General features: G+C 57.0%; 3 protein-coding genes across 6 annotated transcripts in view; all 3 read right to left on the reverse strand.

The window, feature by feature from the left end:
- CLCN1 (chloride voltage-gated channel 1) overlaps positions 1-1,196 on the reverse strand; it is a 35,843-nt gene extending 34,647 nt beyond the window's left edge. The window contains exon 1 of the mRNA XM_049893817.1: positions 1,017-1,196. Coding sequence (XP_049749774.1) covers positions 1,017-1,196 — 180 coding nt within the window. The remainder of the gene's footprint in view (positions 1-1,016) is intronic.
- Positions 1,197-4,565: 3,369 nt separating this feature from the next.
- Positions 4,566-21,204, reverse strand: CASP2 (caspase 2). 3 transcript variants are annotated; one of them, XM_049894040.1, is made up of 11 exons: positions 21,020-21,197; positions 17,848-17,998; positions 17,407-17,574; positions 17,201-17,282; positions 16,604-16,698; positions 16,190-16,366; positions 11,385-11,513; positions 11,174-11,264; positions 7,043-7,192; positions 6,819-6,928; positions 4,566-6,687 (listed from the first exon to the last, which is right to left on the reverse strand). In XM_049894040.1, exons 1-11 carry the CDS (start codon positions 21,091-21,093, stop codon positions 6,556-6,558), a joined length of 1,359 nt encoding a protein of 452 aa, XP_049749997.1. In that variant the 5' UTR covers positions 21,094-21,197; the 3' UTR covers positions 4,566-6,555. The 3 variants fall into 3 exon arrangements, with proteins under 3 accessions (XP_049749997.1, XP_049749999.1, XP_049750000.1); XM_049894042.1 differs by having other exon boundaries at positions 17,848-18,212; positions 21,020-21,109; XM_049894043.1 differs by lacking the exons at positions 4,566-6,687; positions 6,819-6,928 and adding an exon at positions 11,033-11,093 and having other exon boundaries at positions 7,106-7,192; positions 21,020-21,204.
- Positions 21,205-21,666: 462 nt separating this feature from the next.
- On the reverse strand, positions 21,667-24,471 carry TMEM139 (transmembrane protein 139). Of its 2 annotated transcripts, none has more exons than XM_049893697.1 (3): positions 24,433-24,471; positions 23,053-23,300; positions 21,667-22,884 (listed from the first exon to the last, which is right to left on the reverse strand). In XM_049893697.1, the coding sequence occupies exons 2-3, from the start codon at positions 23,286-23,288 to the stop codon at positions 22,488-22,490; spliced, it is 633 nt and encodes a 210-aa protein (XP_049749654.1). In that variant the 5' UTR covers positions 23,289-23,300; positions 24,433-24,471; the 3' UTR covers positions 21,667-22,487. The 2 variants fall into 2 exon arrangements, with proteins under 2 accessions (XP_049749654.1, XP_049749655.1); XM_049893698.1 differs by lacking the exon at positions 24,433-24,471 and adding an exon at positions 24,056-24,248.
- Between the last annotated feature and the right edge of the window lie 1,203 nt (positions 24,472-25,674).

Genomic DNA, 25,674 nt, shown 5'->3' on the forward strand with positions numbered 1-25,674 from the left:
ACATAAGCCAGTGGGCGAGCCTAAGGGCACTGGACCACCAGGCTTCAGGCAAAGGCATAGAGGGGCCGCCCATACCTCTGCACTTCAGGTGAACCCCACACTTCTGCGAGCTAGGGGAGCACCCCACAGCTCTGCGTGTTGGGGGGACCCTGCACCTCTGCATGTCAGGGGAGCACAGCACCTCTGTGAGTTAAGGGGGTCCCCACACCTCTGTGAGTTAAGGGGGACCCCGCACCTCTGCACGTTAGGGGAGCATTCTGCACCTCTGCATGTTGGAGGGACCCCTCCTGTCTGTATTAGGGGGACCCTGAACCTCTGCGAGTTAAGGGGGACCCCTCACCTCTGTATTAGGGGGACTCTACACCTCTGCGAGTTAAGTGGGACCCCTCACCTCTGTGAGTTGGGGGACCCCTCATCTCTGTGCATTAGGGGGCACCCTGCACCTGTGACTTAGGGGGTACCCCACACCTCTGCCCATTAGGAGGGCACCATGCACTTCTGTGAATTAGGGGGAACCCTGCACCTCTGTGCATTAAGGGGGAGCCCACACCTCCGTGAGTTAGGGGTGACCCTGTACCTCTGCATGTTGGGGGCACCCTGCACCTCTGTGCATTGGGGGGACACCACACCTCTGCATATTAGGGGGGCACCCTGAACTTCTGTATGTTAAGGGGGCACACAAAGGGTGGGCGGGACATGGGCAGGGGCATGGCACAGAAACAGGGAGGCTCAGGGACCACGGAACAGGGAGACACAGCATCTCTATGAGTTAAGAGGGACCCTGCGCCTCTGCACGTTATGGGGATACTCCACACCTCTGCAGTTACAGGGGCCACCCACCTATGCAAGTTAAAGCGGCACCCTGCATTCTGGGAGGCAATATGGTGGCCGTGGCCCAGACCCGGGCACATTTTGGACACGTGGCCATAGGCTGATTTGATTGTAAAAAGCCCTCTGCCGCCTCCTTTCCTACCCCCTCACTCCCACCCCACCGCCCGTCTCCCCAGGGGCTTTACCTGCGTGGGGTGGGCGTTGGGATGGGGGCTGGCGTCCCTCCTGAGCCTGTGCTGCAGGCCCCCACTTTCAGAGGGCAGGCCGTAGCTGGTGCAGTGCTCGAAGGGCATGTACTGGTATTGGGGGGCACTGCCCCACCAGGTCTGCTCGCCCCCCACTCGCTGAGATCCCCGCTGCTCCATGCCCTTCCCAGGCTGAGGCCTGCTCACTGTCCTCCCCCAGGCCGGGTCCTCAAGCCTCTCCTCCTGCCCGTCCCCAAGGCGTCTGGGGCATCGTGCCCACCCCCGGCTATTTATAGCACCCCCCCGTCGTCACATGACCCCAGTGCCACATCTGATCTGCTTGGGGTCGAAGCAGGTGTGGGCAGTGTGGTGGAGGCTGGGTGGGGACCTGCGGGACACAGGGGAATCCTAGGCACTGCCCCCCTTCATCAATACCAGGCCTCCAGCCCAGACCAGCGTGGCCCCTTCCTGGCCAGCACTCACCTGCCTGCCTGAGGACCTCGTGGGCACTCACACCTGCCTGCTTTCCCACCTCTTTCTTGGCGCAAAGGAAGGGGACTCAGGTGTCCAACACCCAGAGGGGGGCTCACCGGGGACAGCAGCCGGTGCATCTCCGCCACCGCCCTGGCACTCTCCCTCTGGCCTCCAGGGCTCATCCTCAACAGCAGGTCCCCGTCTGACTAGTAACCAGCCTTTCCGCCGGCAGCCCAGCTCCCGGCCTTTTCTAGGTCTGCCCACCAATCAGATGGGGTCACCTGACCCCACGCATCAGCCCTGAAGGTGTGCAGCCCTGGGATCTGGGGTTCCTCCTGCTTCCCGCACCAGTGCCAGATTTATGGGGAGGCCCATGAGAACAGGTAGATACGGGAGGGGTGCAGGGCTGGGAACTGCCACTCCCGAGGGATGGTGGGATGGGCCCTCCTGCTTCCCGTTTTCGGGTGATAAACGCTAGGGCCAAGGCCACACGGAGCCCCCAGGATACCCTCCCTGCAAGTTCCTCACAGCAGCTGAGGAGAGTGGGTGACAGGCCACAGCAAGGGCCAGAGTGCAGCTTTGTCTCTCACCATGCAGGCGGGAGGGTCCCCACAGCCTAAGTCCAGGGACTACAGGGTAAGTGCCCCCAAACCTGGGCTAGACATGCAGCTAAGGAGATGGGGACCCCAACAGAAACTTCCCAGCACAAACCTAACGCCTTCAGGCTGTAGCCCACCCACAGGTGACCCACGTGTGATGTTGGAGGGACGGAGGCTCCCATGACACCCACCAGCTCTGCAGGCAGAAGAGGAGAGACTCAGGCAGGAGTGAGACAGAGCCACCAAGGCAAATCCTGGCTTTGGAATCGGGGTCAACCTGCCTGTTGGGTTGGCAGACGGAAAGTTTCTGTCAGGGCTCACTTTATGACCCAAGAAACAAAGATAGACACACTGACAGCTACTTTGCCAATCCTGGGGGCAGCCTGGCCACAGGCTCTGGGTGCAAAGGCCAGTGGCCTGGGGGTCCTTCCCTGCATGGAGCCCTCTGTCTAGAAGGGGGTGCCTGCTGCAGCTCTCAGAGCCTGTCTCTGAGGTAGGAGGAGGCAGGGAGCCTGCAGGCCAGTGCTGGGGGGCAAGGGCTGGAGGGTGAAGGTCTATGTCCCAGATTTGGAGTAGTTAAAATCCCACGGGGTACCGTCCTACAGAAGAATGAGAAAATAAAATGTGAGTGATGTCCCACCCTGTGGCACCCTGCCTGGCCTAGTGCTTAGGGTCTTATTTGGGGCCCACGAGAGGCTTCTGGGGAGCCTTGTGAAGCCTCTAAATTTGGAAGCAAATTAATGAGTATGTGCATGTATGTATTCTTCAGGAGGTTAGATTCTCATGGCTTCTGTGGAATTGCTGTTTGAAAAAAGGCTGCAGGGAACGGCCCACAGGACACAAGGCAAAGGGGAGTGTGTTGGGCATAGGAGTGTGTGGAAGACAGCTTGCTGGCACCCCTAAACCAAGCCACACACAGATTTTCCTTCTGGACCACATCTGCTTCCAGCCTCCCAGCCTTGGGTACTGTGTTACACTCTCCGAGGGCATGTCCCTCCCCTCCTCTGGCCAGGCCCTGAACCCATGCCTCCACTTTCTGCAGATCTTTGTGGTCATCCCTCTTGGACAGCCCTGTTCCCTTCCTCCCCAGGACGCCCTCCCTGTCGAGGGCTAAGAAGAGGAAAACTTCGCACAGTAGGGCAGAGCAAAGGCGGTCCTGCCAGCCGAGAGGGCACGCTCACACCGACAGCTGGTCTCCCGCCCTGGCCGCGGTGTCCTCCTCCGTAGTGAGGCTGTGACTCGAGGGTGATGAAGACAGAAGATACGCGAACACCTGGCCCAGCGTTTGACCCTAGGAAGCACAGGTCAGTGTGTACTACCAGTGCTCGCTCGGCTCAACAGTCGGCATGGACCAAGCAAGTACGAAGCAGGGTCCCAGCCACTCTCACGCCCATTGCATTTAGTCCCCGTCGGAACCTTTCATGGGGGAAATGAACTTCGTTTTTTAGGTGAGGGAAACTGAGGCTGGGAGGTTAGGCTCCTTGACCAAGGCCTGGGATACCATTTGAGGCAGGGCCCACGTAACTCAGTCTCGGAACCCCATTTTACTCTTCTGAGAGAAAAGGGGGGCAGTGTGGAGGCCGGGGGGAAGTGTTTGCATGAGTCCACATGGCTGGGACACAGTCCTCCTCCCTCAGCTCAGACGCCTGCCCATCTCTAAGTCCACTCCAGCTGGCGCCTCCGTGTTTCCTCTTCCCGGTCAGAGGACCAGGCCGGGGAGGGCAGAGCCGGGCAGCCCCCCAGCCCTGGGAGGGGTTAATTTTAGAAGAGAATCCCCTGGCAGAAGGAAAGCAGAGGAAGGGAACAGAGTTGTGAAATCCAACCTGCTGCCCTGACCCAAGGGTGGGTGGGAAGGCAGACTGAGACCTTGGAGACCTCCTGGGGTTGTCTCCAGGTGGTTATCCCCTCCCCACCCCGTAACTCCCCACCCCTCTGCCTGGCAGCTTCAGCTCCCCAAGTCCCCCTGCTCTTCCTGGACGGCCGTCTGCCTACCTGTTCCTCCTCCCTCCCCTGTCCAGGCCCACACTGCTCCTTCAGAACCTCCCTCTCCTGTCCCCAACTGTCCACCCACCACACTCAGCCTCTCCAGGCCCCACTGCAGACACCTGGCACCCTGAGAGTCTCAACTTCTGTGTGGTTTACTCCTCGGGTCACCTCCACACTTCCCTAGGACCCCCTCCCAGCCCACGGCCACCTAGAAAATCCTAACGCCAGCATGGACCAGGAGAGGCATGGATGGCAGTCCGTGCTCCCTACACCAGGGCGCACACTGCCTGCACCCCAGGTTGGGTGCGGTTTGTGCAGGAGCCTGTGGCCACGCTGCTGATGGGACCGCATCTGTACAGAAGAGATGCTGAGGCAGAGGAAGGAGGGCTTTCAGCTGGGGCAGGAAAACGGAGGCAGGGGCCAAGGGAAGGAACACACATGGGCTTCAGAGCGTCGCCGTTGACAGTAAACAGACCAGCACACATTCGGTAATAAACAGCATTTATTTGGCACCTGATGGCAATACGGAGCCCTGGCAGTGGGCAGGCTGCATCACAACCACGTCCATGCCGTGATGGACCAGGGCAGGGTGGTAGCAAGCCCAGCCCACTGGCCCACAGGGCAGGACTGGTGGAGCACCTTAACGACGGCAGGCCTGGCGCTGTACCTGGCACCATGGGAGATGAAAAGGCTGCCTCACACATGACATTTGTCTTCAAGGAGCCAATACCATTGAATCAAACAAAACATGTATAAAAATAGAGTACAAATGCTACATTGTACACATGGACTATTAAGTGTAGCGGGACACTTGTCAACAACGTGGAGCTTACAACCTAGCGGGACAGAAGTCAACAAACCAAGCAAGTGTGGGATCACACACCGTGGTCAGTGCGACAGAGGATCAATCAAGATGCAGCAGCTGGGACTCAGGAGACTGTCAGACATGGACGCGCCCGGCAAGCCTCCCTGAGAAGTTGGTGCTGAAGCTAAGACTCGGAGCACGGGGGTGCCAGCCCAGCACAGCTCAAGGGGTAGGGCTCCGGACCCAGGAGCAGGGCCTGCGAGGTCCCAGGGCAGGAGAGCGCAGAGTGTCGAGGTGGCCCTGGGCTGCAGCTGAGGGGAAGAAGCTGCTCATGCTGCTCGGGAGGAGCAGACCAGCTCTCTTGAGCAGGGCTGCGGGCCAGGGAAAGAGTGAGATTGTATCTAAGGTGTGATAAACACGAAGTAGAAAGGTTCCAAGCAGTAGGCAACATGGTCAGGTTTACATGTAAGAAAACGAACCCACTGTTACCACATGGAAAACAGAGTGGAAGGGGTGAGAATGAAGTAACACAGAAGACTGCAACAGGGGAGTTCATTGGAGCAGAGGCACAGAGGCTTCTGGGTGGAAGAAGTGACAACATGTACGGCAGTAGCCAGGCCCACGGGTGGCACAAACCGTTAAAGTGCTCAGCTACTGAAAGGCAGGCAGTTCAAACCCACTCAGCAGTGCCACAGAAAAAAAGGTCTGGCAATCTACTCCCATGAAGATCATGGCCAAGAAAATGCTATGGAGCACAGTTCTACTCCGTCACACATGGGTCACCATGAGTTTGGACTGTGGTTTTATGGCAGTGGCCTCAAGGGAATGGAGAAGTGCTGAGGAGGGGAGGAGAATCAGAGAAGCCTACTACTGGGGCAGAACCAGGCACAGTCTCGTCATGCCCTCGAGCAGCCAGTGACCCGAGAAGTAGAGTTTCCAGGCGGGGCAGGAGGGGCAGGCGACACAGGAGATAACGAGGAGGAAGCTTTCACAGGATCCAGAAGAGGTGCCCTGGCACGGGGGTGGGGAGGTACACTGCAGTGGGTAATGTGGGGAGGAGAGGATGACAGATGAGAGCAGGAGGAAGTGCCCTTCCCTGTCACCTCTGCCGAATCATTCTCTCTCGCTCTCTGTGGGCTCACACAGGAAAGGGGAAGTATCAACCACCGAGGCCGGGGGGCTCCCAGGCAGAGACCAACACACCCAGATGCCAGGCTCCATCTCCCAATGGCAGTTCACAGGCCTGAAGGCACCACACACAGCGGCAGAGGATCTCGTATCTGGGTTTTCAAAACGAGATGGAAAATGGCCACATTAAACTGGATGTGTTCCCAGGCCTCCCTCTGGAACAAACAGGGTCCGGGATGTGAAAGGAAGAGAAAATGGTGAGCTGACAGGAAGGCGCTGGAGGCAACTGAGTACCGCCATGGAACCCCCGCTCTCCACAGGAAGACTCCATGCCCACCGCTCCACCTCTGTGGCCACACCTCCCGGGGCAGGTCCTGCCAGGGTGGCTCTGTGGGAGTGACATCACACACGGGGAGCTGGCCTGGAACGTCCACCAGAAGGCAGGCGGGGCAGGCCTGGGAGCCCCACATCCCTGAGGGGGACAGGAGCCACGCATCCTGAAAGAAGGCTCCGCCCCACCTCCCAAGGTCCAGGGCCTGCAGAGGGGTCACGTGGGGGGCTGTCCCGGGAACAGGTAGAGGCGGCGGCACAGCGTGCTGCAGTACTCTGACATCTCCTTGCAGCGGTGGAACTCGGTGCCGGGGGCGTAACCTTCCCGTTCCTTGATAAGTGCGTTCACCTGGAGGGGCGGCAGCCGCAGGCCAACATGTGAGTAGGGTGCTTGTGGGCCAGCCAAGGGATGACAGAGTGACCAGGAAGGGCACACTAGGCAGAGGAGGAGCCTTGGGAAGGCCTGCACGGCTTACTCACCTCGACCAGCATGTCGGCCACGTGCATGTTGCAGGCCCGCTCGGAGAACACACGGGCCAGCGCCTCGATGTACCAGGACCCCCGCTTGGTGTTACGCATGGCGGCCGTGCCTGCAACCGGGGCGTGTCAGCCAGCGTGATGGCTGTGGCTGCCCACACGACCAGCTCCCGCCGCATGGCCCCTCCCACCCTAGCCCTGGCCCGTCCTGCAGCGGGACCCGGTACCTCTGAGGCAGGCGTAGCCGCAGATCATGTCTGAGCGTGTGGGCAGCCGTGTCTTCAGCAGCCCCTCCGTCCCGGCGTCGCTCTCCTCACACCCAGGGGACTGCGCCTGGCTCTTCCCGTCCTGCTGGTCGACCCCACGATCCGTCTCATCTGCAGAAGCAGAGAGGACAAAGAGGTCACTTCCGCCCATCTCTCCCGGGCCTGTCTCAGGCAAGCCCAGGGTCCCTACACACCGAGTGGAAAGCCATTCCAGCTGCCGCCTCCAACCTACGATGGTGGGTTAAGAGTCGTTACGCCCACTCCTCTCCCTACAACACCCACTTCCCAGGGCTGCCTACCGGCACCTGCTCAAGCACAAGCACACCTGTGCTCATCCATGACTGCAGGACAGCCAGGCTTGATCACACACAGACACACACACATGGCCTGCGCTCACCCACAGCGCATACAACAGGGAGGGTGCTGCGTCAAACGCTCCCTGTCACAAGACCCACAAATCACCTGGCCCCGTGGTTACTTGTTCCATCACCATCACACCTGGGAGTGACCGTTTTTATCACACTACAGTGATAAGTTTTATCACACAGGCAAGAAAAACAAGTCAATAAATCAAATATGTGACTCCTACACGTCCGCTATATAAAGTCACAACCTCAAACCCACATATGCATAAAAAGAAGTAACAGTGAGCATGATCAGCTGTCTCCACTGTTTCTGACACTATTTTTCAAACACTTGTCCCGTTCTCCCACTGCCGTCGAGTCGATTCTGACTTACAGCAACCCCACAGGACAGAGCAGAACGCCCCATTGGGTTTCCAAGGAATGGGCTGGTAGATTCGAACTGCGGACATTTTGGTTAACAGCTGAGCTCTTAATCACATTCATTTCATAAAGCTGTTGAAAGCACCTGACATTTAAGAGAAACTCATAACAGGAAAACCTTAAAACTCGGACAATTTGACTATTTTTTCCTACAAAGTCAGAAGAGCCCGACTACTCAGTTTTAGCAGTAGTTTCTGAACATTCCCTAAGAACACGCCCAACCTTGTGACTGAGCCTCACCCACCCGAGACACATTCCTATTTCTGCTGGTGGTTTACTGTTTGTATGTGCGCGGGGCACTGGTAGGAAAGTGAGCGAGCCAGGACTCACAGCCCGAGGCACCAAAGATGAGTGTCTTCAGCTCTGTGCAGCCCTCAAGAGCATCTAAAATGGGAGGAAGGAAGTGGGGCTCCAACCACGGTGGAGAAAAGGACCATGGTTCACGGATTCAATGAAAATGGATCAAGCAACTGCCTTGGCCAGCTGGCGCTGTTCTCAGCCCTAGAAGCACGGCGGAGCGTGGTCCTGCCCCCCAGAGCCGACCCCAAGGGCTTGGGAGACAGGAGCCGTGCCAACCAGCACCTCAGGAGATGGCGAGCTCTGATCACCTACTGTCATCTCAGAGGAGTGACTTGTGGGGAGAAGTGGGGGAGGCAAAGCCCACGACTCCATTGCCCAGAAAGAGCACGTTCTCCCTATCAGACCCAGTGTCACCTGTCATCACTCTGCGTGTGGAGATGGAAACCATGGCCACAAAGGTCGCGATTCTAGCCCGCCACCTCGCTGGCAGCACCTCCCAAAGAAATTAGGCCTGGCTACACGCATCCCCCAGGTCAAGGACAGAAACGAGCTTCCTGCCTTCAGGTCTCGCTCTCTCCATTGGCGCGTTCTGCTGGCTCGTTCTTCATAACCCCCGCATCTGTTTCCACCGCAACTACTACTGCACTCTCTCAGACAGATGAATTGCCGTCCATCCCATCACTCTGCCTTAGGAGCCACCAACTGTCAGGCACTTCTGAGCCTGGGCACAAAGAAGTGACAAAAACCAAGCCCCTGCCTTCCCGTCCTCTCCTGAGTACAGTGTCCACCTGGTGAGCCTCCTGGAGAAACATGGCACGTTCTGACAGGCCTGTGGCCAGCTGGCTCTACCTCCATGACCAGCCACATCTTACCACTCACTTACAAAGAGCTCAGTTCTGATCAGATCCAGGGCCATCTGGCTCAGTGACTGGGGAGGGGGCTTGTCACATGGTGTTGCCTTTCCCTTCAGAGGGTCTATCTGCTACTATAAAACCAGCTGCTGTTCAGTTGACTCCGACTCATGGCGACCCCATATGTCAGAGCAGAACTTGCTCCACAGGGTTTTCGATGGCTGATGTTTTAGAAGTAGATCACAGGGCCTTTCCTCTGAGGCATCTCTGGGTGGACTTGAACTGCCACCCAGTTAGCTGCTAAGCATGAGCGCATTCACCACTGGCACCACCTAGGAATTCCCGTCTGATATTCTAAACGCACATGAAAGCCAAACCCACTGCCACTGAGTGGGCTCCTACTCACAGCAACCCTACCGCCTCACAGCATTTCCTAGGCTCTAATCTTTAAGGGAGCAGACTGCCAGACCTTTCTGCCGCAGAGTGGCTGGTGGGTTCAAACTGCTAACCTTTCAGTTAGCAAGCGAGCGCTTAACCACTGCAATCCCACGGCTCTTCATCTGCTACCCTACATGCGTGCAAATCGCATCACCCTGGGGCCAAACTCAGACTTCCACTATATCAGTGCAACCTGGTCTGGACTTCAGCACTTCCAACCACCTCTGCCTCTTCCTCCCCTTAACCTCCCCCATCCAGACAGCTCCTCTCCCTCACAGGTCAATGGCTACTCTCAAGCTGCCTCATGTCTATTTACTTCTCTCTTTTGGCCATGGGTGAGCCTGTGCAGACCAAGGCCTCGTGCCCCTCGACCCTGCGTCCCTGAGCGCCCACTGCAGCCCTGGTCCCATGCAGACCAAGCCTTTGTGCCCCTCGGTCCCATGTCCCTGAACACCCAGTGTGGCCCTCGTCCCACGCAGACCGAGGCCTCATGCCCCTTGGTCCTGCGCCCCTGAGCACCCAGTGTGGCTCTGGTCCTATGCAGACCTAGTCCCATGGTGGGGCCTCAGTATATGGCGTGCTATAGTGACACCTGGAGCACGAAACCAAAACCAAACCCATTGCCATTCAGTCTATTCCAACTCGTAGTGACTCTGTAAGGACAGAGCAGAACTGCCCCAGAGAATTTCTAAGGAGCACCTGGTAGATTTGAACTGCCCACCTTTTGGTTAGCAGCCACAGCTCTTAACCACTACGCCATCAGGGTTTCCTTGGAGCAAGGGGGCTGCCATTTTAGCCATTTATATCTATTGAACATGTAACAGAACACAGTTATTTCAACTTTGGGCCAAGGTGGTCTTTAATCTCAGTAACAAGCCCTTTCAGGCAACAGCCTTGTTGTGAGGCACAGCCGGCACAGACTGTGTGTGCATCTACCACACGTCACAGGCTGTGCTCAGCAAGCCCTCGATACGCATTATTGCATTGTACCCTCACAGCTCCCGCAGGCAGTAGGTACGGGCTAGCTACATTTTATATGAAGCTGAGGAACCCGAGGCTGAGGAGCGCCAGGGACCCTGACTTCACTCCAGTAAGCAGGGGGAGGGGGTGCACTGGACTCTGACCCCAAAGCCAGAGCTCGTAATAGCTTTCCTCAGACCAAGACGCAGGCCTACCGCCTGAGTCCAGCCCCAGGCCTGGCTCTCAGTAGCCACCCAGGCAGCATGCATGGAGGGGCTGCATAGCCTGGAAAGCCAGGGCCTAAGGCTGCAGGGGCCTGTGCCTCGCTTGCTGCAGGTGGCCGCAGAACGGGTGAGGTAGAGTGCAGGTAGAGGGGATCAAGAGGGGAGAGCGGAAGAGGGCAGAGAGAGTGAGAAAGGAGAAAAGATAAGGGACAGCAAGAGAGACAGGCAGGCAGAGAGAAAACCCTGTGCTTGACGGTAAGACGAGAAGTGCGCCAGAGGGACAGGCACAGCAGAGTAGGAGCTCCCAGGAAAGACAGCAGAGATGCTGCTGAGACGCTGGGTCAGAGCTGGGGTGCACGGAGAGCTGACCACCCATGCATCGGAGACACTTACAGAGCAAGAGAGGCGGTGGCAGCAGGGAACAGAAGGAGGTGCCCGAGGGGTCCGATAGCACCTGAGAGGAGCAAACAGGATAGTGAGAGCTGGTGGGGGCCACCAGGAGCCACCACCCAGCACAGGCGGGCAGGCACTCACCTCCACGACAGGCCTGGACAAAGAACATCTTGGGCTTATTCTGCAGGTTCGGGCAGGTGGCGTTGTCAAAAAGCCGAAAGACCTCCTGCAGCTGCCGGGAGAAGCAGTGAGAAGAGGGTGAGCGGCCCTTGCGACCTCCTGGCAGGCCCCAATGCTGGGAAGGTGGACAGTAGGGCTTCACACCCCGCCTCCCACCCCAGATGACACACACCTGGAGCAGTTTGCCATCCACCCCATAGATGGCGCCCTCCACCCCGTGGGAGAGCAGCGCCACGACGCAGGAGTCGGTGAGGCGGTGCGCGGGCAGTTGGGCGAAGTTGTGGAGTTTCTCCTGCATCTCCTGCAAGAAAGGCATGTGTGAACGCTGTCACTGTGGCTAGCGCCGCTCCAGGTTTTTCTCTGTGGCTCTGTGGGAGTGCTGTCACTGCAGCCAGCCCCACTCCAGGCTTTTCTGTGTGGCTCTGTGTGAGCGCTGTCACTGCAGCCAGTACCACTCGGAGCTTTTCTCTGTGTGGCTCTGAAACCCTGAACTATCAGAATGTAAAATGTTTTCTGTACATCCCCACGGTAACTGTAAGAAAAGCAACAGGCCCTATGAGAGGCAGGAGAACGCTATGGCTTCTCCAGAAAAGTACACAAACTCTGAGTGTATGGTCACAGAATTCAGACACACTGAAACACAGGAAGAGCCCCAGATTCAAGCTGGGAAGGAGCTTGTGACAAGCTCGTTAACTGATCTGTCCCCTGGTCTTCTGCTCCCTCACTAGAACAACTGCCCTGAGGGCGTGAGGAGCCGGTGTGTGTGGGAACAAGCCAGCAGCATGGTCTTCAGGGATGAGACAAGACACTGCTCTGGGGCGGAGGGTCAGCGGCAAGGGCCCCCAGGGGAGGGCTCTGCATGTGGGGTGCCGAGAGACACGTGGACTGGGGTCAGGCAGGTCTCGGGAGAAACCCTGGCTGCATACATCAGAACAAGGCGTGGAGCCCCTCAAACCTCCAGTTCCCACTTTATAAGCAGATGACTAAGAGTCCATTTTCTCCATTTGCAAAGACTCAAGGAGATACAGCATGGAAAGGTCTCAGCATGGTATCTGGCTCCTGCTGCAAAGGTGTGCCGTTACCATAACGTGCACGCTCAGTGAAAGGCAATAACACTACCACTTTTCCAAAGCAGCAGCTTGCCTTCAGCCAGAGCCTCGTGCTCATTTTGCACGAAGCTGCCACGCACAAATGCCTCCACCGTGGGCAGGTGGTCTACCCAGTGCCAGGTGGACGGCATCTAAGACCAGAACAATCTGATAGAAGCTCTTAGACCTGTCTCCCTCAACAACCCAGCACGCCTGGCCATCTCTCCCATCCAGCACACGCAGAGAAAACGAGCTCACTGTATGATCAGTCTGGGTGAGATGCAACAGAGATGACAAATATGTGATCCCAGCAGAGGTTGACAGCACCCGCACATCTCATATTTACAACACACGCCCAAATGAAAGCACACACGTTATGCGCTGTGGTGGTCCCTGAAGCAGCAGCAGCGCCTAGGAACGTGTAAGAAAACAGGGCACAGACTCGGGCCCCACCCCAGGCCTGCTGGGGGGAAACTCTGGGGGTGGCCCGGTGGGGTTCTAACAAGCCCTGCAGGTGATTGTGCGGCAGCTGACGTTTCGGCGCGGCTCATCGGTCTGTTGGACACTCTGCAGAAAGCTGAGACTTAATTATGTGAAAGACCTGAAAGTCTGCAGCTTACTTAGAGATGAAGAAACTGGCTTTGAAAAGAAAGTCTATGTTTTCTGGGCAAAGAGAAGCCAACCATATTAACAAAAACCTTACGATAAAAGATATTCAAAATCTACTTGCTTCAAGAAGATACAACCTCAGGAAAACGCATCAACAAGAACGCTCCTGTGGAGGCGGCCGTAACAGACTGTGACCGCTCCAAGGAGGGAACACAAACCTGTCTGCCTGGCACCTGCACGCGAGCCTTCTGAAGCTGGGCGACTGCCAGAGCACAGCGCGGCCGAGTGAGCAGCCCTGCAGCTGAATCCGTGAGACTACACCTATCAATAACCAGGGATTAGTCACCTGGGAGAACTGTTCCAAAAGTAGCAGTGCCTAGAATAGGCTCAGGAGAGTGCTTTCAGATGAAACGACAGTGCTTCTATAAATAGCAGGGCTCCAAGGCCTGCGTATTTCGGCTGGGGAACACGGGAGACAAGAGTCACCGTGAGCCCTCCAAAATTGCGTGTGCTTTCCTGGGGTGACTCAGAGCTGGTCCCTAAACTCTCAAAGCCGTGCGAGACCCATACACGAGTTAATATCCATGTCACACAGTAACGGGGAATGCATCACTTTAAAATGTATCTAGTATCCTAATACTGTAAAACCTGCGAAAGCTGGAACCTGTGTAAGGCAGAAACCTGTCACAGAAGGAAAACTCAAATATTTTCCACTAATCGAGAACAATAGAAAAGTGGTAAGACTGCACCCCATAGAAGGCGGAAAGCTTGTGAGACCCGGAAAAGGAACACTCCCGCCAAGTTCTGGCTCTCCCAGGTGTCACTGTACAAGGAAAGTGTAATTCTAGAACTAGTAATCTCACGAGGCAGACGAAACAAGACTTTGATGACGAGAATGACTTAAAAACAGACCTGGGTCCTGAGAAGACTAGTCAAAGGACAAGGATTCTCTAACACTAAATGTACTGTTTCCTTTTTTAAATGGGATACAGCTCTAGAGCCAAACAGGGCTGACAGGAGGGGAAAGGAGGACCGTCACTTCTGCTTCGGCTCCAGTGCTCGCCAATCAATCAAGCCGCGTCCGGGGGCTCTCAGGATTCTGTGCACCTGCTCACGGCTCCAACCCTATCCCCACTGTAGCTCCCTGGTCCACACCTACCCAGTGTGATCAGCCAGCACTCCACAATGGACTCTCTGCCGCCCTCAGGCCTTCTGGCATGGTCTCACTAGACTTCCCCAATCAGCACTACATACATACCCCACCCTCTTTGCTCATGGCGCCCCAATGTCAGCGCCAGGAAGACGAATACTGGGGAAGACACTCAGGCCCCATGCATGCTGGCCCCATTACCTTTGGTGTTTCCTTGCCCCGGGTGACCCTTCACATGGCACACGCACTTCCTGTCCACACACTACGCTGCTGCCCTGGCCACCTCCAGCGCTCCTCTTGGTCATTACAGCATCCATCTGTCCATCCATCCACCCACCCACGTCCCACCAGCCCAGGTGGTCGCTTCTCCCTCTGACTCACACTGTTTTTCATCTTCCTGGCCCTTTAAGAATATGGAGGAGCAGACTTCTTTGTTTGATATCAAGACTCCCTCAGCTAAATAAAGTCTCTTGAACTCAAGGTCCGCATTTTGAGAGTTTCTGGTGGCTAGCACGGCCCCCTATTATCAGATACTCAAAGCTTAACTCTACTGCAACTCGTTACCAGATAACGCAGCCAGGGATCAGCGAAATCATCGCATCTGCATCAGGTTCTGCACAAACCGGATCCGTCAGCCTACCGTGCGACTGAAAACACAGCACATGCTGACTCGGCAGCGCATCCTTGACCAACAGATGTGGGGGATCCTTTCACAACTGCACACAATTTTGAAGACCCTGACAAATTAATTCCTAATAAAAGGAAGAACTAGACCAAAACCCCCAAGAAAACACACAGCACACATTTTACATCTGACCCTCTAACAGAACCGTCTTTGCAGGAATTATGGGAGATGCACTACCCTTAAAGAGCCCTATGGTGCAACGGTCAAGCACTCAGCTGCTAACCGAAAGGTTGGTGATTCAAACCCACCCAGTGGCTCCGCAGCAGAAAGGCCTGGCAATCAGCTTCCATACAGATTACAGCCCAGGGAGCTCTATGGGGCAGTTCTACTCTGTCACATGGGGTCACCCTGAGCTGGAATCAACTCGACGGCACCCAACAGCAGCAGCAGCCCTAGCCTTGCTCCCTTCTTGCCTTAGCAGGAAAGTGTCCAGCCTACCTGAGTCCATGATGACTGAAGAAGCTGATCCAGGCACGGCTCTGAAGCCGGGTGGGTCTGCTACTTTGTACAGGCTCCTATCTATTGGGAGGCTGGCGAAAATGCCCGGGAGGGCACACAGGGCCCTCCTTAGGAAGCCAGCCTCACCTGAAGGACAGCACAGCCACACCATTCTCACAGCAGCGGGCCAGCTGAGAACCACAGAACCAGATGGGCAGAACACAAAACAAAGCTCCCCTACCCCAACAGGGCAAGGCAATACTCTAGCGCTGTAATCTACCATGACAATCCCAAAGGCAAGTTCAGTAAAGTACAACTCCTCTGGAAACAAGATAAAGAGACAAATATCCACGGACTATTACCGAGTTACAAATGGAAGCACCTAAAGGTAACAAGGTCAGCAGTTGAAGTTAATGAGGAATAACCTGGAGCAAAAACGCTTGGTCTGCAGTAATGTCCTCCAGTAGTCCAGCCTGAGACGGGACTGCCACCCAACTGATACGATTTTGGAATTTCCCACATTCTCCCTCACTGGAAGGCCACGGAATGGCATTTACAAGGATAATTCCAACAAACTCTCACTTACTAGAACTGTATCTGCCAAAGCAGTCTTCTGTACAATAACCTGACTCCTAGAGATAGTATCCACTGAGAAGTAAACTCCGTGTCGTCCTGGCCTATAAGGCCCTGCTCTGAGGTGTTCAGGTGCATCTTGGCATCTCATCGCCTACTGAGTGACCGGGAATCAGGTGTCATGCTCACACGTAGTCATGAGAGCGCAGCCCTGGCTGCAGTTGCTGGGAAGGCCAGCTGCCCTGAGAAGCAGTGCTGAGGCAGCCGGCTGGCCTTGGCTCTTTTTTTAAAAGATTGCCAGGAGGCAGGACAGTGAGGAAGCAGTGAGGCGAGGACTGCTGCCGGACACATCCCAGCAGGCTCAGGCACAGTGGATGGTTCCGGCCCAAGCTGCCCAGCTCTCTGCGCACACACGTTCTCCCTGCCCCAGGTACCTGTGCAGTCTGATCATGAAGAACGTGGACGTTGTAGCCTAGCAGCTTGAAGAGGGTAACCAGAGTGCTGCGATCCACATCGCCTCCAGAGCGAAACTCCAGGTCTTTCTCTCCAGTGAAGCGCACATTGCTCAGCACCAGTGCCAGCCCGCGAGTCCGTGCCTGCATCCTGTAGGCCTGGGAGAAGGGAGGGAGGCTGGTGAAACCGTGAGCTTCCTGAGGACAGAAACCAAGCTCCCCACTATGTCAGAAACTTCAAGAAAACACAGATGTTGTATTCTCCTTCTTAACCCCACCAGGGAGATGCAGAGAGACATGCCCAGAAGACACGGAATCTGTAACGATTCCTGGCTCAGAAGCAGAAGGAACCGCAGAGGCGACACACGCCCCGGCCTGCCGTTCTGCAGGACTCACCATCTGGCAGTGTGTCTGGTAGAACTCGGGGGTACACGGCTTCACCTGCAGACAGGGTGGGCCGTCTCCGCTGTCCAGGGAGTGCTCCACGGTGTCTGTACAAGACAGAGCCAGCGCACCAGGTCATTCCAGGCGCCAGCCCAGCTCTGCATCACGAACGCAGGCCCTGGGAGCTGGGGTTCTGACCAGTACTGCCCCTACCCCCTCCCACCTGTAAGCCCCATGAGGGCACAGGCCTGTCTGCCTTCACTCACCACTGGATCCTCTGTACTTGGCCTGCATATAGTAGGTGCATTGTCAATGCACGGAATGATGGAACAGGGTATCTGATAAAAGCCTAGTTCTAATCACAAGGCTACTCAATCAGCAAGCTGGTGGCCAAAACAGCCTTTTTCTCATTCTGAACTAACATTGCTGTACGAAGGTGACAGGCCAACCAGGCTCTGAGACCCAGTCTCCATAGGAACATCACCTGGGGTGACAGAACAGCAGTGGGCCCAGCCCCCACCCCATCTCCGCCGTCCCCACGAGGGGATGTGAGGGGAGCGGAGCCGACCCAGGCATGGGAAGAAGTCCACCTGTGGGGCCAATCCTCACCTGCAGACAGGCGTGGCTGCTTGAGTGGGGGGCAGGACTCACACACCGGGAACGGGAGACCCAGGTCGTAGTCACAGCTCAGCTGTAAGAGACCAGCACCCACCAGGCCTCAGGGAGGTGGGCCAGTGCAAGTAAAACAATCTCATCTCCCTGGCCCTGCCTCAACAGCCCCTTTCCCTCCTCAACACACGGCTCAGGCTCCGTACCGGTGTGGGGACGTGCTGGAGACCTGAGAGGGTTATGAGCAGCAGCTCCTCCAGGTGGGCCTGCTTGGTCTCCCTCAGGGCAGCACAGAAGGCCTCAAAGGCCCGGGGGCCCCGCTTGGGCAACAGGTTGAGGAGTTCCACATTCTGGTTGAAACTGCCCACTCTGGCCTAAGATAGGAAGAGAGTGTGAAGGTGTCGTTACTGATCTAGCTGGGGCTCCGTCTCTCTCCCCATGAGCCTCCCAGTGAGCCCCATCCATCTCAAGAGTTCTCTGCAGGAACATAGGCGACGCCCCCCATCACCCTCAAACCTGTATCGTTTCTTCACGCCGCCCCACGGGGGAAGGCCACCTCCACTTCCTCACACGGTACTGCATCCTCTCACCCTTCATCATGCTCTTCCCAGCCCTGCAGCCAAGGTTTCCTCTCGGCCTCGGGATACCTGGATGAGCTCCCGCATTTCCAAGGTGATGATGTCCTTCTCCAGGAGGTGCTCCAACAGCTCGCTCAGCAACAGCTGTTTCGCCAGCACCACGCGGTTCCTTTTCAGAGCTTCCTGGTGGTCGGGGTGCATGCCACACACACCCAGCATCCTGCCAGGGAAGGCAGAAGAAAGGCCTCAGCTCCGGCACGAGGTGTGGCAGGATCAGGAAGACGTGCGGGCCGAACAAACAGGGTGCAGGATAACTAGGACTCGCGTATTCGACCACTCCGGAAAAGCTGTGCTAAGCAGAAAAGATTGTACAGAACCGCTGTACAATTCTTTACGAGCATGTTCAGCTGAGACCGTCTCTTGAGATGAATGGTCTGACGGGGGAAGGGAAATACCTTTGTAAACATAACACACACGTGCACACACGCAAATACTGATGAGAAGGAATACTCCCATCTGACTGAACAATTTTAATTAAGAGAATCATTCCAGAAAACACATTATTTACCCAGGCTGCTAGAGGTGACAGGAAGTTTAAAAATGACAATACAGAGGAGAAAATGCAAACCAATGGTCAGTTTTAATAGAAAATGAGACAGGCACACTCGCTCTCTCTCCAGCTTATTTATGCCAATTAAAACTCTTCCCATGTTTTTTAAAAAAAATGTACCTTTTTGTGACAAAAATGATGCCATGGAAATTATCAGAGCCCTGAGGAGCTAGATTAGTAGTGTGACAGGAAGTCACAGCAGGTAAATCCCAACGAGTGCAGTCAACATAACTTAAAACCGCCTAAAGGGTAAAAGTACATTAAAGCTGGATTACAGGCAGTCCCGGGGTTAAGCTGCACACAACCTGAACCAGCCTGTTATATTAAAAATCCGGGGTACTCACAATGGCTCATAACAACAAACAGGTGCTACTTTACAATGCACATCAAAACACTGTTACTGCATCATTAAGTAAAAGATGTTTTAGTGTATCTGAAATTCTTCCATTTTCTTATATGTAGAAACGTATACCGTACGCTATATACTAAAATAACCATTTGGTGAGTTCCTAACAGTACCTAACTGCTCCGATTTACATAAAAATTCGACTTAAGACAGGTCTAGGAATGGAAGGCACTGGTGATCCGGGGGCTGCCCACATCTGGTCACCAAGGGTACCTGAACTTCAAGGATTACTTAGTTTTGTTATTGGTTTGGTTATGAACTAAATAAAAGAATCCCGTTCCCAGTATGTATCGCCCCTGTGCCTGGTTCACTAAATCCTGAGCTTGCCAGCCTGCCTGTCAGTTTCTGAGCACAAGAAAACAGTGAGGGCCTGATGGCAGTGAGAAGGGGACATGGTAAAAGCTTCAATTAATAACTTTAAAGGTGGTTTAAAAATGCATCCTCGTTTCAAGGATGTTTAAACGTCAAGAAAAAAAAAAAAAAAGAGTGCATCTTAGAATCAATAAAACACCCCGCATGTACAGATTTACTTGGCCTAACTGTGGATGAAGGGCTTTATAGTTAAGAAGCTAGAAAAGCAGGGTCTTGAGAAACCCAAGGAGATATGAGGTGGGATCCTAAGGCAGAAGTGGTAGGTAAAACAATTCTCAGGGCTTAAAGACGCCAGTGGATTTTGGGTGTGGGACAGTAGTGTTTCAAACTCCATTTTAACTTGTTTCTGTTCTATTGTAACACTCCTATTGCTGCAAACCTCCCGTAAAAACCTGCTACGACAACCAAAACTCCATTTAAGAATCATCTTGGAACACACAAAGCAGATCTATAAACTCAGCTAAAAAGAAGTGTTATTAACTAGGCTAACCCTAAGATAACATCCCAGCTGGGTGCAGAGGATGTCAGCTGCAGTCCACCACCCATGGTGGTTCAGGTTTACTCGGGTTTCCTCCCCTACCTCACCAGCAGCATTCTGTCTTTGAAACTTTCTTCTCCCTTGATTTCCATGCTGCCCTCCTCTCTGCCCCGGACCTCCTGCCGGCCCTTAAATGTTGATCCTCCACAGGACTCCATCCTCCATTCTCTTCTCTACCCTGCAGACCGTCTCCCTGGACAATCTCATCCAAGCTCACAACTCACTCACCCCCAGCTCAGAACCTTCTCCCTCTTCACACTTGCATTTGCAATCAAGAGCTCATCAGGTTTTTGTTTGTTTAATTTTATTGTGCTTTAGGTGAAAGTTTACAGCACAAACTGAGCTCCTGGTCTGAAGCATCGCCCACTGTCCACAAACCTGCTCCTTCCTACATTCCACAGTGTGGAGAGTCTCAAAGATGGACTTTCCAAGAATTTCGGGATGCATCTGGAAGGAGGGAGGGGTGCGGAAAGGACACAAAGAGGGCTCTTAAGCCTTGATCCTGTGTACTTTTGCAGGCTCCTGTTCCAAAATCCTGAATTAATCTGGGTTTGGACCGGGGGCCTGGAAATGTTACCCTGGATGACGTCGGCCACGAAATGGGCTGACGGGGGCAGGGCAGAGGCACTGGGGCCCCAGGAACCTCCTTCTCAAAGTACTCAAATCCCAAAGCGGTGTAGAGGTCTTTGAAAACAAGGTCGTTTTATGTAAAGCAACGAGGATCAGGCTTCATTCAATGCAAACCCAATGCACTTAGGGCAAGGACCGCAGTTGGGCTCTCACCGGGTTTAGGCGCAAAGCAGTTCCTCACCGGGGAACCGGGGAAGGCCCACAAGTGGCTGCAGAGAGCTGCCCTCGGTCAGAGCCCCCGACCTGGCGGAGGGAGCCAGGCAGTCTGTGTCCGCGGGGACGACCCGAGAGGACCCCGCGGCCGGGACCCGAGGGGACCCCGGGGGGACGACCCGAGAGGACCCCGCGGCCGGGACCCGAGAGGACCCCGCGGCCGGGACCCGAGAGGACCCCGCGGGGACGATCCGAGAGGACCCCGCGGCCGGGACCCGAGGGGACCCCGGGAGGACAACCCGAGAGGACCCCGGGGCGACGACCCGAGAGGACCCCGCGGCCGCGACCCGAGGGGACCCCGGGGGGACGACCCGAGAGGACCCCGAGAGGACGACCCGAGGGGACCCCGCGGCCTTCAGTGCCTCCCGCCGCGGGCAGGAAGCGCGGCCGATGCCGGGATCCACGGGGAGGGCGCGCCAGGGCTGCACGCCTGGGCCCCTTCCCCACTCAGCGGCGCCCCTTCCCCACTCACCTGCGCCCCCTGTCAGCGGCCATCAACCCCCTCGGCGGGAAAGCGGGCCGGGACGCCGCGCTCGGCGCCGCCATTTCCCGCCTTTCCCGGGCTGTGCGCGCACCGCCCACCGCCGAACGAGCCGGACGCCAGCGCGCCCGACGCCCCGCCCCGCGCCGACGCACGCAGAGCGCGCCCCGCCTCCCAGGCCGCCCCAGGCGCCGCCGAGCCCGCTCCACCTCCCGGCTCCGCCCCTACGTGGGCTGGCTGCGTCCTTCTGTGGACCGGTTCTGCCCCTTCCGCGGGTAAGCCCCGCCCACACGGGAGCCAGCCCCGCCCATAGGGGGCCAGCCCCGCCCCTACGCCAGTCAGCCCCGCCCCTACACGGCCCGGCCCCGCCCCAGTGAGCAGGTCCCGCCCCCACTGGGCCTACCCTACCTCCTACGCGGATCAGCCCCACCCCCACGGGAGCCGGCTCAGCCCCTACGCTAGCGGGCTCTGTTGTTACGCGACTTGGCCCGCCCCCACGTAGTTCGGCTCCGCCCCTACGTAGGCCTGCCCTGCCCCCTACTCGGATCAGCCCCACCCCCACGGGAGCCGGCTCCGCCCCTACGCTAGCGGGCTCTGTTGTTACGCGACTTGGCCCGCCCTCACGTAGTTCGGCTCCGCCCCCACGTGGGCTGCCCTGCCCCCTACCGGGCCGGCCCCGCCCCCAGGTGGTCAGGCTCCGCCCACGGGTGCCCGCCCCGCGCCGGCCAGCGGTAGGCGGAGCGTGCCAGGCGCGGAGCTACCGGCCGGGCGTGGCTGGGGCGGGTCGTCGGGTGGCCGCCGTCGGCTGCCGTGCGAGGTGCGCTCACCCCGAGCGCGATAACCGCGGGGCAGAGGCGCGCGGACTCTTCCCTTTATTGAGTAGAGCGGAGGGGCAGGGCGGCGCTCGCGGGCCTAGCAGGGGTCCCGGCCGCCGCCCACCCCTCGGAGCCAGGCCCGCCCGGCCGCCCGCGGCGCCGCGAGCATCGTCCGGGCCATCCGAGCTGCCTGCACGCGCCCGGCCCCGCGCGGCCTGCGTGCAGTCCTCGGCCCCGAGACCCGGCGCCAGGTGCGCCACGGCGGCCCGAAGTGGAAACCAGCGAGCGAGTCCTGGCGCAGTTTACTAGCAGGGCGCCTTGGGCGAGTTACCGGCGCCTCTGACCCCAGGAGCCCCCTGGCAGCTCAGGAGGCTGGAGGACCAGGTGACCCAGCAGAGGTTCCTGTCTTTCCAGCGTCTCTGGGTCCTTCCCCACCTCACCCTCACTCTAACTCTGGAGCTGCTTGATCGGGGTACGGTCTCTGGAAGACTCAGACGAAGGACGCCACCCACAGCTCCGCGGGAGCGCACGCAGCCTGCCCTTCGTGGTGGCCAGGGGCACAGTGCTGACAGGAGGCGCTGGGAATGTTGGTCAAAGGGCGGAGTGGGTCCGGAGCGGGGAACGGCACATCCTGCCAGAGCGGTTTAGGGAGGTGTCCAGTCGTCCTCGTAGAAAACACTGTCATCGTCCGGGTTGCCAAGGCTGACCTCGTAAGCAGGAGGTGGGGTAATAGGCTCCAGTTTGGGGGCCATCCGCAAACTCTGCAGGTCAGGCTCAGTGGACACGGCCCGCGGTCCCCGAAGCCGGACCCTTCCTGGAACCCTTCTGGGGTTTCCTCCCTGGGTCACGGACCCCTCTGAGCCCCCTCGCCTCTGCAGTCCAGCTCTATTGGGCTCCTCTGGATGACTCAGCTCGCCCTCCTCGTGTCCCACAGGGATCACGCTGCTGTAGGGCGGCGGGTCGTCAGGCTGCTGGGGATAGCGCTGTGGTTCCATCGCTACGGCCGCCTGGTAGGTTGGCACCTCAAAGGCTTCATTGTCCCTGATGGAGGAGAAATAAGGTCACTGGTGGCTTTCTGAAAGGAGCCCTTTCCCCCTTCCTGTCTGTGTCCACTGCCCTGACATTTTGGTTAGCCTGTTCTAGGGCAGAAGAGAGCAGAGCCTGCCTGAGGGACCCAGGTGTCCTCTCTCCAGGCTGCCCTTCACTCACCGCGCACTGTCTGAGGCCCCCGGGCTCTCAGCCTGCCCTTGCTGGAATCCCCACTCCAGCAAGCAGGCAAGGAGGCTGACAAACAAGGAGGAGCCCCCCAACGTGAAAAAGAAGTAAGCCAGGGGGACGATGTTCGGCCGTTTGCTGCCCAGCAGCAGTAGCCCCAGGAGGATGGAGGTGCAGCCCAGGAAGAAGAGCGGCTTCTTCAGGCGCCCCCATTGCTGGCTGGGCACCATGGCCCCCGGCTCCTGCAAAAGACACACAGCTGTCTGCAGACCCTGAGTTGTCCAGGCCTGGCCCTTGCTCTGAGTTTCAGAGTCTCCATTCTCCAGTCAATTGATGGCCAGAGTAAATGCTCGCTGGGGTTCCGCCCAGCTTGGTGGTCGCCTCAAGAACCACGCTGTTGTCCCATGGTCTTGGGTCTGATCGCACAGCCAGAAAGGTGCCCCAGGAGTTCTGGCTCCCAGCACCCACAGTTTCCAGCACCCTGGCCCTGCCCACTGCCTGTTTCCTCTTCCCTGTGGTGGGCCTTCCGGCTGCAGCCCTCATGTCACCCGGGCCCAGTCCGGGCGCCCCAGGCCTCAGTGCACACCGGCATGTCTGGAATCCAGATGATGGGGTTGTTTTCCTGACTGCTGGGCCTGGACCTCATCCACTTCCCCAGACACAGGTCCTCAGACTGAGCCCATGGGAAGAGCTCCACTCACCTGCCTGAGCCCATGTCTTCCCATTCCTCTGCTGTCAGCCCCTGCTCCAGGGGATGGGAAAAGTGTACGTGGACACTGCAGAGTCACAAGGCCCTAGCTACATGAGCCAGGATCTTCAGACAAAACCTTGGGGCAGTGGACAGAGGCCCAGATAATGCCTGCCTTCCTCAGCGCCCCACGTCTGCCAGGGCACCCACCCTCTGCCAGCCCATGTCAGCAAAACCAGATTTCAGCCTTCCTGCCAGGGCTTCTAAGGAGCCCTGGGGGCGCGGTGGTTAAAGAGCTGGGCTACTAACCGAAAAGTCAGTGGTTCGAACCCATCAGCCACTCTGCAGGAGAAAGATGTGGAAGTCTGCGTCCCTTAAGATTACAGCCTTGGAAACTCTATGGGACAGTCCTGCTCTGTCTTTCAGGGTCACTATGAGTCAGAATCGACTCAACTGCAGTGGGTTGGTCAGGGCTACTGCAGTGGCATGAGGGTGTGGGGAGGTGGCTTTCCCTCCTCCGAACGCAGCAGAACACCTAGGCACCCTGGACCCACCTAGGCACCCTGGACCCAAACGATCTGGCAGAGTCCCCTGTACTCTGGGTGGCAAGGCACCACAGCCGCTCCGGACCACCCCGTCCTGCCCAGTGATCACCCGGCCCGGCCCGGCCCGAGAGCCTCCCTCACCTGTCGCCACCAGACTCCAAAAAACGCCAGAGCTGAGGAGGGCGGGGTGCATCCATGTCCCGCCCACTGCTTTCCCCCAGTCCCCTCCCTCCTCCCGACCTTCCTCCTTCCTCTCTGTCCTGCTGACCTCCTCAGCCTCACCTTAATTTTTCAGGGTTTTGCAGACTCCACCCACCCTCCCCCCTGCTGTGTCTTAATGAACACCCTATCTTCTCCCCCACTCCTGTGATCTTTGTACCTGGGACCAGAACTAGAAGGAACGTTTCCCTCCCAATGCTCATGGTGTTTAATTACAGCCCTGGGCAGGTTGCCTCGTATTCCAGTGCTATATCCTCTGCCCCACAGAGAGTCTCAGTGCTTTGCACACGGGAGCAGTCGTGTGTGGCGGGGACAGTGCGTCTGCTTCACTGCCACTGTCTCTCAGGCAGGCTGTCTAGGTGCTTCCCGGGAACTGCCCACTGTCTGCAGATCTGTACAGGTGTGTATGTACACCTGGTTGTAAGAACGGTGTACTGGCGTCAGAGATCCCCTGACTTCACCCAAGGAGAATTGTCAACATCAGCGCAAGGCTGATGGCTATGATGTGGAGGTCAAACATACCTCCACCCTCCAACCTCCTTACCAATTCTGACACCAGCTGTCCCTCCTATGGCAAGGTTCGATAATTCTTTTCAATGGCCACACAGAACTCCGGCAACACTTAAAGTTACGTGGCTTTTTAGGGAAGTAACAGACTACAGGAAACCCTGGTGGCGTAGTGGCTAAGTGCTACTACGGCTGCTAACCAAAGGGTCAGCAGTTCAAATCCACCAGGCGCTCCTTGGACACTCTATGCAGCTGTTCTACTCTGTCCTATAGGATCGCTATGAGTCGAAATCAACTTGAGGCAATAGGTTTTGTTTTGTTTTTAACAGAGTACCAATCAGTTTGGGACCAGGAAGCATGTAGGCAAGGCAGTCTCCCTTCAGTGCAAGACAGCTGTCTCAGCTCCTCTTGGCCATGTAGGCCCCCTCTTGGCCACCTGAAGACAGGCCCTCCCTTTCGGTCCCCTGTAGACGGGCTCCACCTCTCTGTCCCCTAAAGATGAGCTCTCCCTCTCGGCCCCTTTTAGGACAGGCTCCCCCCGTCTCAGCCCTTGGCTCTTGGTCGCCAATAAGTGACTGAAAGCACCCTACTCTACCAGCGAGCCTTCTGCCCGTAGGCATTCATCTCTCTCCCTCTCTTTCCGTAGGTCGGCAAACC

This window comes from Elephas maximus, chromosome 8 (genome assembly GCF_024166365.1).
Source record: "Elephas maximus indicus isolate mEleMax1 chromosome 8, mEleMax1 primary haplotype, whole genome shotgun sequence".
NCBI lineage: Eukaryota > Metazoa > Chordata > Mammalia > Proboscidea > Elephantidae > Elephas > Elephas maximus.

Excerpts from the sequence above, each read along its gene's own strand:
- CASP2 (XM_049894040.1), bottom strand. The coding sequence starts at position 21,093 with ATGGCGGCGCCGAGCGCGGCGTCCCGGCCCGCTTTCCCGCCGAGGGGG. Across the intron at positions 17,999-21,019 it reads GCCGCTGACAGGGGGCGCAG|GATGCTGGGTGTGTGTGGCA; the intron begins GTGAGTGGGGAA and ends CTTCCCTGGCAG. Across the intron at positions 17,283-17,406 it reads TCCAGCACGTCCCCACACCG|CTGAGCTGTGACTACGACCT; the intron begins GTACGGAGCCTG and ends GGTCTCTTACAG.
- TMEM139 (XM_049893697.1), bottom strand. The coding sequence starts at position 23,288 with ATGGTGCCCAGCCAGCAATGGGGGCGCCTGAAGAAGCCGCTCTTCTTC. Across the intron at positions 22,885-23,052 it reads GGGGCCTCAGACAGTGCGCG|GGACAATGAAGCCTTTGAGG; the intron begins GTGAGTGAAGGG and ends CTCCTCCATCAG.